This window comes from Galeopterus variegatus, unplaced genomic scaffold, assembly GCF_000696425.1.
Source record: "Galeopterus variegatus unplaced genomic scaffold, G_variegatus-3.0.2 Scaffold690, whole genome shotgun sequence".
Classification (NCBI taxonomy): domain Eukaryota; kingdom Metazoa; phylum Chordata; class Mammalia; order Dermoptera; family Cynocephalidae; genus Galeopterus; species Galeopterus variegatus.
In genome coordinates this window covers 148,000-158,921 of record NW_007726801.1, presented here as the reverse complement: position 1 = coordinate 158,921, position 10,922 = coordinate 148,000, and the positions used below count along the sequence as shown (strand labels likewise).

Here is a 10,922-nt window from a genome sequence, read left to right as displayed (position 1 = left end):
CCCCACAGTAGAATGCATTTGCCTTTTTTAATTACAAAATAGGCTGGCCACTTAGGTCAGTTGGTTAGAGCACAGCCTTATAACACCAAGGTAACGGGTTCAGATCCACGTACAGGCCAGCAGGGGAAAAAAAAAAAAAAAAGCCGATACATGTTATTCAAATTAAAAAAATAAAAACCAAAAAACTAACGTGTGAAGTCCCCAAACTCAATAATCTCCCCTATCCTATTCCCATCTCCTAGAGGTAACCAGCCTGGTATACATTGTTCCAGAAACTTAAATACCTCAAGTTCCCTAGCCCATGTCCCAGGATTTTTGCACATTCTCAGGGCTTATGTTTGGGCTCTGGCTTTCTACTCCAGTAGGAGTCTGTCCCCCTAATCAGCTGTCCCCTTCTTTCTCTTGTGTATAACTTACTTTTAGTCTAATCTTCATACTCATGGCAGTAACTTGGATAAGTACATTACTTAGTGACTGGTCAAACAGATGGCATCACAGACTTAGAACCAGAGGAGATGGAACTAATGGCCAATAGTCAGTGTCTCCTTGTGCCAGGCACTGTCCTGAGTACTCCATATGTTTTCACTTATTTAATGCCCTCAACAATCCGGTGAAGTAAATAAGTATGTCACAAAAGAGGAAATTAAAGTACAACAAGGTTATATAATTTGCCCAAGACCAGTTAGTAAATGGCAGAGCCAGGATTTAATTCATTTAACTCTGGCTTCAGTCTGTGTCCTTAGCCCTGTATACTATGGTGTCTAACAGGTTCGAATGAAGAGTCTCTCAAGATCTAGTCACAAATACAAGTCCCTCTCCTTGCTCCCAATGTACAACAGAGTATGGGGAAAGAGGAATTGAACAGTAACTTGCATGCAAGAAGACCTAAGAGGTTTGGGATAACTCAAAGTACAAATTCAAATGTCACAGCACAGTTCCTGGCCTCAGATTCCACAGGGATACGGATGAACTTGGCCAGCACATGCTGCCTCCTTCCCATGACAGAAACTGGTCTAGTCTCTTGTGGGATTTGGAAGGGACACAGAGAAGAGACCGAGGCTGAACTGATCCAAAAGGATAAGAGCAAAATTTGCAAAGTTTAGGGGTAGGATGGGAAAACAGAAATTGGAGGTCTTGGTCAGCGGCTGGATCAGTGGAGTCAAGCAGAGTATCCCGTGTGCTAAGGGAGAGGATGGTGGGGTGTGAGCAAAATTTGCAAAGTTTAGGGGTAGGATGGGAAAACAGAAATTGGAGGTCTTGGTCAGCTGCTGGATCAGTGGAGTCAAGCAGAGTATCCCGTGTGCTAGGGGAGAGGATGGTGGGGTGCAAGACTCCTCCAGGGCACCCAGAAATGGCAGTAGGGCAGCTTCTAAAAGAAGAGCATAAGAGAAGGTCAAACACTATTTCTTACTGTTATTCTGAATCTTTTGTCCCAGGTTGTATTTGCCTTAAAAATACAAAATAATAACTTAAGAAATTTACACATATTATTTTGAATTTGTAGAGCCTTAATTTTCTTTTTCTAACTCTGGCATAGAAGGAACACGAATTTACAAAATTTCAGCATGAGCACTTGAAAATGTGTAAAGGTACTTTGGAGAGGAGTTGAACAGGAAGGCGAGAACGGGGATCCAGAAGTGGATGAAGAGGAGGATGAGGATGTAAGTTTTTCTGCAAGGCTCTGGAAGGTGGAGCCTCAGTGTCAGCGGATGGAGAGAAGAACAGGACTTTTCTTTCTCCTTCCTCTTCTGCTGACCCACTTACAGAGCTGAGGGGCAGAAAATGGTGGCAGAATACAGCTTCAGTGTGGGAGGGCAGGAGAAGAGGGAGCAGCCTGGCTGTGGCAGGAGCAGGGAGGGAGGCAGCCGTGCTGGCCTGCAAGGGCCATGGCTGGGTCTGGCAAAGGGGGTGCTCTGGGCATGGCCTCTTCTTATGCTCTAATTCTGAGACTTTGGAAATCCGCATTTGGTTCATGTATTATAGCAGTGCTTCTCATATGTCACTTGTTTATAGCCTATGTCATTCATTAGAAAGTGAGCTCAGTTCTAGAAGATGACCAGCATTCTTTCGGTGTATCCAGGTTTTTGGAAAATATAGACTCAAAAGTTGGTTGAGTCACTGAAAACTTCTGTAAGAAAATATTTTCAATCTGAAATGGGTGGTGCCTACAACAAAATTTTTATTTTATTTATTTATTTATTTATTTTATATAGGGATGACCGGTAAGGGGATCTCAACCCTTGGCTTGGTGTTGTCAGCACCACGCTCAGCCAGTGAGCAAACCGGCCATCCCTATATAGGATCCGAACCCGTGGCCTTGGTGTTATCAGCACCTCACTCTACCGAGTGAGCCACGGGCCGGCCCACAAAATTTTTAGAGCACACACCATTTCTAAGTTAAGGACCATCTATTCCTCTTATATACTTAAAAGTATATAATTAAAAATAATTAGAGGAAAACAATTCAAAAGAAATAGCAGGGCCTCTTGAGTTAGACAGACTGTTGATTAAAACCTCAATTCTACTTCTTATTAGTAGTATGAACCTGGACATGTTATTACCCTCTTTGAGCCTTGGTTTCTTCTGTAGGCTGGGGGACACAGTACCTCCCTCATTTGGTTATTATGAGGAAGAAATAAAAATATTCCTTGTACACAGGAAGAACTCAAATGGGATGAAATAAAGACAATAAGGGCTTCTGTTCCAAATCCTGTTGGTTGCATAGCATCTGATTCTTCCCACTCTAAAATAATAGGGATGTAACACCAACATCTCCCAATGATGTATTTCATACAGTCTCACTGTTTGGCGGGAACAAACACCAGGCTGAAAGTCTAAGGCAAGTAGGTCCTGATCATTACGTCACTGTAACATATGAGCTTTAGGAAGGATAAACATCCCAAAGACTTACAAATAGTAAGTAGATTTTACAAAAGGAACAGATTTGTTTAGATTTAGGTTTCAATCAACTGTACAAAAGCAGGCCAGTCAGAAGGACAAGGAGGAGCAAAGTGCTTTTGGTGACACCATTATAGCAGCTGGAGCAGCTTTTGAGGTGTGTTTAAGTGTGTGTGCTCTGGAATCCCTATTCTTTTGAAGACAATAGGGAGAGGAAGAGCAGAGGTCTTCGGTTCTTCTGCTCCCTTGGTTTCCATGAATCTGCATCAGGTTTTCCTCTGGAGTGGACTCTGCCCACTTCCAGTCTCCTCCCTAAGTGTTGCCCGCAGTGTTCTTTCCTCCTTGCTCCATGGCTCCTCTCTCACCCCCTCCAAAGTGAGATCTTATCCTCACTCCTCTCACCATCGACCTGTCTCTCAGAACTGTGTCTGAAATGGAGCTCCTCTTCCTCACTGCACTGCACTCTTACCGTCCCAGTCAGCCCAGCCACCGCGGCTCCTCCTTTTCCTGTGCCTCTTCCATTTCACACAAGCTCCTTGAGGTCTGGGACTTGGTTTTGCTCACTCCTGCAACACTCGTGCTAAAACAGCGTAGTTCACTTCGGGTGGTCAGTGAATATTTGTGGGGTGCCCATGTTGGGGTGAGTGATCTGAAGTGCTCATCAGTAAGCACCACATCTACTGCTACAGCTCAGCCCCGTCTTGCCAATTACCCTTTTAGATTCTTTCCTCTCCTGCAGCAATCGCTCTTCCCCAGCCATTCATGTAATAAAATAGTAAGACATGTTACTTTTCACATTGGAACCTTCAGAAATAATAAGGAACACAAGCTTAACAGTTTTTCACACTCTCAAATAATTTCCCATGATTCAATAAACAGAAAAAGGGAACAGAAAGTCGGAACTGGATATAGAATTCAGATTTTTTTCTTTCAAAGACACATTTTATACAACTTTCAACATTTATACTTTCAAACAAAATGAGCAAAAAATACACTGAGTGCTAAAAAAAATCAAAACAGAAGTAATACAATTTTAATTTCAATATTTTAAAATACAGAAATTGGAAAGAATACCAAATACAACTTTAAACAAGTCACTTGTTCTCCCCTATAATAATCCATGTAAGCTACTTAAAGACTTACAAATTTAAAGTAAGACAGAAACAAAATAAATACTGTACACTTTCCCTGCCTGCAGGCAAAAGATGGGAAATACTGTTATGAATTTTTAAAAAAGCTCTTAAAGCTTCAGCATCCCACTTCCCAGCCACACCGCATTCCATTGTCACACAGTGTGCTTCTGCATTCAAAGGACACACGTGCACACATACTGACTGCCTATACAAACAGAGAGAAACTACTCCACAGACACCCCAAACAAGAAGGGTAACAGTCACCTTGGACCATGGGTATAAAAATCAGTAAGGAAAGCCAGTCAGGCTAGCAAAACATTACTACAAAACTAGTAAATACCATAGCCAACAACTGCCCCTTTTCAAATTTCACAGATTTAAACCCCCTAAAACGATTACTACCCCTCCCCATCACCACCCTCCAACTGCCCCCTCAAAAAAAAAAAAAACTTGCTGAAGCAATGGCAAAGTTAGACATTTCACAGTAAATGTGAAAGTTCATATTATATAATCTCTTAAAATGAACCTTTTCACCCTCTTTCCACAGCATGAAACTGTTATGGCTTAATTTATATTAAAAGTAGAAAAGTCTTTTCCGAAGGAAATACAGTCTTGCAAAGATGCGTATGCATTTCCTGATCAGTGCTATTTCATACCTAACAACTGCATGACTTGCTTTTGCAGTCAGAAGTTGTTTTTGGAAAAATTGAGGTTATAGCTTTTGATTTAGTCTAACCATAAACTGTAAGGCTCTTAGTTTGGTTTAGTTTTCTTTTGCAAGATAAAATAACCTTGGGGTTCACTTAGAAAGTTACACCTCAGGTCCCTGACTATAATGTGGAAGTTATATGTATGCTTTGTAAAAATAAAAGGTTACTTATGAATCACAGAGGAAAGAAATTATTCTAGGCAAGGACTCAACTCATTATATATTATATTTAATGCTGGTAATTTTTACAAAGCAAGATCCACCAAAGAAATATGAGTATGTCTGTGTTATTTTATTCCTGCAAAATACTATATATTCCAGCACTTATGATTATTATTTTGGTGAAAAATCTTGGGGAAAATAGCTGACATTTTGAAAAGGAAATGGCCAAAACAAAACTGGTTGGAGACAAATTTTACCCTTATGATTAAGTTCTACTTATGACTGCTTTCTGAAGTAAAGAAAAATGAGTTCAGAATGTCAAGGTCTTGCATAGGTAAACTACTTGGAGGTCAAGGGCTACGTGGTAGCCAAGGTTTATTAGTGAAATAGTGCAGAGCGGATAAACTTGTTGGAAGAATCGTTGAAGTTTCAAAAAGGTTTTAACCAAAAAAATGTCATGTTGCACTTAAGACAAAGCCTTAGGACACTAGAATGGGCACCAAGGGTGACAGGGAAAACCTAAGTGTATTATTTTCTCCTCTCCATTAGAGAGGAAAAAATGCTACAGAAGAATAAAACTACAGTTGATCACAATAAGTTGATTACTTTAGAAATAGGCATTTACTTCTTAATGACCTTAATTTTTAAAATTTGTTCATGTAAGGGATATCAACAAATATTTGACTTATGGCACAACATTCACTAAAAAACAAATTAAAATAAGGGAAGGGTTTTTAGTAAGGCTATAGTATTAAGACTACATTACATCCAACAGCAATATAGTGAATATATTAATTTTTCCCCTTTCTTTCCACCTGGTATCAAGTAAGCACATCATCCACCACCACAGGACAAGCAGAGGCTGCACAGTGTCAGAGAACAGATAAAGCCTGTTTTAGGAAGCAAGGTACTGGAGGTCCCAGATCCACTGTGTCCCCAGGCAAATGACTGCCCTATATGAGTTTCATTTGTCTCCTTTATTTACCAGCAACACTCTTTTCTTAGGCTGAAGATCTGATGCTCAACCTTCTCAAGATTGATTTAGATGAAGGTCTAGAACATCAGGAAAAAACTGGTGAGCTTTAGTTTCTCTTTATATAGGGAAAAAATAGCTTAATATTTAATGAGAAAATGAATTTTTGAAAAACTTTTCGATTTATATTATGAAGGCCTTCATCTCTCAATGCAAAATCTATACTGGGTCATACTTATCCCAATCAACTCTAGTCTCATCACTATAGAGAGCATCTTTTGAAAACAAAGTATCTTCTCTGTCGAAGGCGTCCAGTCGAGTCTCCTTTCCTACACTACTACTGTGGTTTCTCTCTTTACCCAACAAGCTGTTGTTCCCCAACCCATAGTTGTCTCCAAATTCCCAACTTTTCAATCACCTTATTTTGTCCCCTAGTTCCATGGATAGTTGCTTTATCATTTTAATTCCATGACTTATTTCACCCTTATCTAGTACATGAAGAGTTATAGTGAATCTGTGGAGCAGTACTATTCTAATCCCTAAACCTAAAGCTCTCTCTCACTCTCTCTCGATTACTTTATATCATCTTAATGTACTTGAGGATAAACATTCTCATTCTTATCCATAAACTATCTCACTTCTTTTTTCTTTCACTTCAAGCATGGAATCTGATTTTAACTCAATACCTTGTTAGAGATTCTTCAGATTTTTAGACAGCATACCCTGGGCATATATTTGATATAAAATAAATTTTATGAGTAATAGCAGTTTCATGAAAAAAATGTATATAAAGGTGCATTCACTATCAGTTATAACTTAAATAATGATAATTTCTCTGTAAGTATGAAGAGTAAGGAATGCTTTTCCATGTTTTCCTTAACTGATTATCATAATAAGCATTTTTATCCAAACTTACAAATGAGAACACTAAGACTCAGAAAGAATAAATGACCTATTCAAGGTCACACAGCTGATACATAAATGGCAGAACTTGGACAAAACCCTGGTCTTCTGCTTCCTTCCATGTTATACTGTGCCCCTACATTACCATCATTAAATTACTAACTTTTGAAATGTTTCTTAAATTTTAAAAAATAAATCAGATCTTTTGCAACTAAAAAACTAATGCTGTTTTTTATGAATGGGCCCTCTTTTGCTAAAGTTTGCTTAGAAGTGAAAATAACATTGCTAATTTCATGGAGAAGATATCTTCAAGGACAGAGACCACGACTGCAATTTTATATTCCCCCATAGTACTAAGTAGTGCTGGGCACAAAGTAGATATTGATAAATACCTGCTGATCTCATATGAATAAATACAGTAGAGTATATTGAAAAGGCAGTAATTAGGAGTATTAGAAAAAAGAACGATTCCTCAAGCTAAGTATTTAATGAAGGATAAAGAAGGACTTGTTTTCCCTCTGAGTTTATGATTTTGGTCAGAGTCTTCAATTTTGTATGCTTTTAAAAATGAACTGATACTTACGAAGTTTTATGTATTCCTAGGATACTGAACTATTATAAATTGCTAGCTTTGTATTGTTTATAACATTCATCAATACTGGAGGGCATAATATCATGTGATGTTGTGAATTACAGTAAGTGGATCCCAGGTCTTATTTGAATCAATACAGGATAATTATCTAATACTACCATTAAAGTTGCATATGTTAAATCACAATTCTCAATTTTACATATTTGTATTTGCCTACAACAAGCTAAATGCTATAATTGCTGTCTTCCTAAGTTATGGTGTCTATGCGGTAGGTGTTTATAAATGAGACTAAGGGGAAGACAAAAAGTTGTCTATTACTTTTGAGCCCAGATGATACTGGCAGCAGCTACCTCAAAATTCAGCCATCTCCATGAGATAAAGGGATGCATCATTGCCAGTGACTTTATAAGAGGTTTGAGTAGGAAAGTTACAGGGTCAGTGGCTGACTTTCCACCAATTCAGAAAAAGATACATGTATTCTGTTACAGCAGTTTTATTACCTTGCTGAAAGTTTTGTAACTGAGCCAGTTAATGGGCTAAAACTGCCAAAAATGAATCCAAAGTACCTTTACTTAAAAATCCACATACTGTCTACACAGAATTTGTGTTTATTGGCCTAAGGACATGGGGTGGATACTGGCCACGATTTTAATTCATAAAAATAAATTGTTTTATTTTAATTTTTATGGCTAAAAAAAAAGGGTAATTAAAAAGGTAGAAAATGTAAAGAAAAAACAAAACAATACTGTCTACACAGAATTTGTGTTTATTGGCCTAAGGACATGGGGTGGATACTGGCCACGACTTTAATTCATAAAAATAAATTGTTTTATTTTAATTTTTATGGCTAAAAAAAAAGGGTAATTAAAAAGGTAGAAAATGTAAAGAAAAAACAAAACAAAACCCAGATCATGATGTAAATGGAAAAAGAAATTATAGTACTTATTTCTTAAGCCAAAATAAAAGTACATATGTTGTAACACTAAAACAGTATACTGAAAACTAAGACATCATAGTAATATACTGTGTGAAAAGGTGGGGGAATCAGTCAAACCCATATGTCTGCATCTTGACATAAGATGACCACTCGAAGACTGACTGTACTCTCTGCTAAGTTTTGGCATAGTGTAGACAAGGGTTTAAGTAGGCCACTTATAGACATTGAGGATTTCCATAAAAATTCTTCTTAACACCCAGATAAGATTCCAATTTGGGTCCAGTTACTCTGGACCAAAAAGGCTGATTCAGAAGCTATTTCATACTTATCCCATAAAATATTGGAATGGAAACAGAGTATGAAATATTTCTCTTTGAAAATACACATTTGAATAGAACCATGAAAGACAATGGTATTGATTTTTTTCCTTAGCAATTTAAGTGTTGCTTAATATAGAAGGGAAAGTCCCACTACCTTGCTGAATAAAAAAAGACAAATCTGTAATATGGCCATATTTCTTCTCCACAAAAATTAATTTTATTCTGTTTGCCTGTATTTTCTTAGTAGGAATTTGTAAAATGCTCTATTGTCAGATTTGGGAATATTTCCACCCCACCCCCAGAAATAATTTATTTTTATGCCATGGGGAGAAAAGGGGGAAACAGAAGCTATTACAAGCAACTGAAAACTGGCATTTAGTTAAAATTGAACATAAAGGAGATAAATGATTACCTTAAAGTTCAACCAGATACCTAACCTCAATTTGCACTGGTCAAGTTAGGACAGATGGAAGAAACTGCAAAAAGAACCTATTTTACTTCAAATCCATATCATAAATAATTCTTTAGAAGGTTAAAAATTAAAAAGTAAACACACACACAAAAGATCTACTCCAACATGCTTGCTTCTATACAACTTAATATAGTATAGTCCTATTATATTACGGCTTATTATGCAGAGTTGAATATCCTAAGTCAAATCATATTTTCCAACAAATTAGGTCTAAAGAATAAAAAGCACTGTGAGAGGTAACCTTTGTAGCAGGCATCGGTCCTGTCCTCCAAAACCAGCAGTATGAAGAAGGCTCTCCATAGTTACACATGTATTTGGAAAAACCACAAACATGACAATTTAACCAAACTTTAATACTTTTTCCACAAGTAGGAAAAAGATATTAAAGCTGTTCTCTTTGGGACCCAGATATCATCAGCAAAATGAAAATGCAAGAAGCCCATATTTTTGTATTTAGAAGAAAATCACAATGTCAAACTAAGTGGGAAATGAGGGATCTTTTATGGAGTTCTTACACATTGGCTACGAAAGTGTTTCCCTGCAACGAGAAGTCTTGTTGGGTCGTCACAAAATGATGAGGAGTGCAGAGGGAAGGTGAGACAGAAGGTAATCAACCTGGATAACAGTATGCACCTTGGATGTTAGCAAAAGCGAAGCTAATAGCTTATAAAAAACACATGAAATATATAAAATAAAATGATTTTCATATACATCTTAATTTAAAATAATTAATGCATCAAATCCCTGTTTAAGACTTTAACCTGAATATCAAATTTAAGAGTCCAGACTAGTTACTGTTACTGTGGCTCTTTCCCACATGTAACACACACACTATCAAAAATAATTTAAAAACCTTCACATTCTTAAATCTAAATTAGTGAGATATTTCTTCAGAAATCTTCCAAATAAATAGCTTTAAAAAAGAAAGAATTTAAAAGCTGTTAACTTTAAAAAAAATCTGTTAAATAAATTATTGATAATTCTTTACCCTACCACTGAAATTAAATCAAGACACTACTAATGACAAAATGAAATTCAAGCCCTGACAAGAGACCTTTTCCAGTTCGAGGTCTCTTTTTAAGGTTCCACCCTCCTCCTTCCTCTCCCCCACCAGGTAGGTCCATACTGGTTATTGCTGAGTGGGCGTGGCACAGTGAAAACGCAGCAGCGGCTCCTTCTGTTCCTCGGGCAGTGTCCTTACTGTACACGCAGACTGCTCCAGGCTCCTGCACCCCCGAGACTGGTCTCCAAAGGCAAGAGTGGCTGCAGTGGCAGCTCTATCACACAAAGAAACGGGCATGGCCATTTCTGTTCAACTTAAGGATCTTCCCAAGACGTTGTTTGGCTGTTGCCATTCCTTTTTTTGGACGTTTACCTATAAAAGACCAACGACAGTATAAATAATAATGAAAAGCACACCTGACGAACAGCACCTGGAAGACTTAAAGGAGAGCTTTATGGTAACTCTTAGGTGTTCTGAATGAACAAAGTCACGCTTTTGGATTTCCACTGTTTAAAACTCTTGCACATAGTCACACTAGGAATAAAGGCCAACCTCCCTCACAAGACTTACAAGGCCTTCCCAAAGTCTGATCTCTGTCTAGCCCTTCGGCATGAGCTCTAACCAAATCCTACATCAAACAGTGCCTCAGCAACAAGGCTGACTGCAACTTCATAAATATCCCATATACCGTTTCTCACCTTTGTGCCTTGGGCTGTGCTTTCTCCTCTGCCTTTAACGCTGTCTACTCTGTCACTTCTCCCAACTCAGCCCAGCTAATCCCTTATTATCCTTTTTTAGGATCTACCTCATTCTTTTCTTC

At 37.9% G+C, this 10,922-nt stretch overlaps 1 protein-coding gene across 1 annotated transcript in view; it reads right to left on the bottom strand.

Moving 5' to 3' along the window:
* Positions 1-8,277: 8,277 nt before the first annotated feature.
* The window catches only part of KDM7A (lysine (K)-specific demethylase 7A), a 50,907-nt gene continuing 48,262 nt past the window's right edge, over positions 8,278-10,922 (bottom strand). Inside the window, exon 20 of the mRNA XM_008571489.1 lies at positions 8,278-10,474. Coding sequence (XP_008569711.1) covers positions 10,380-10,474 — 95 coding nt within the window. The 3' untranslated portion in view covers positions 8,278-10,379. The remainder of the gene's footprint in view (positions 10,475-10,922) is intronic.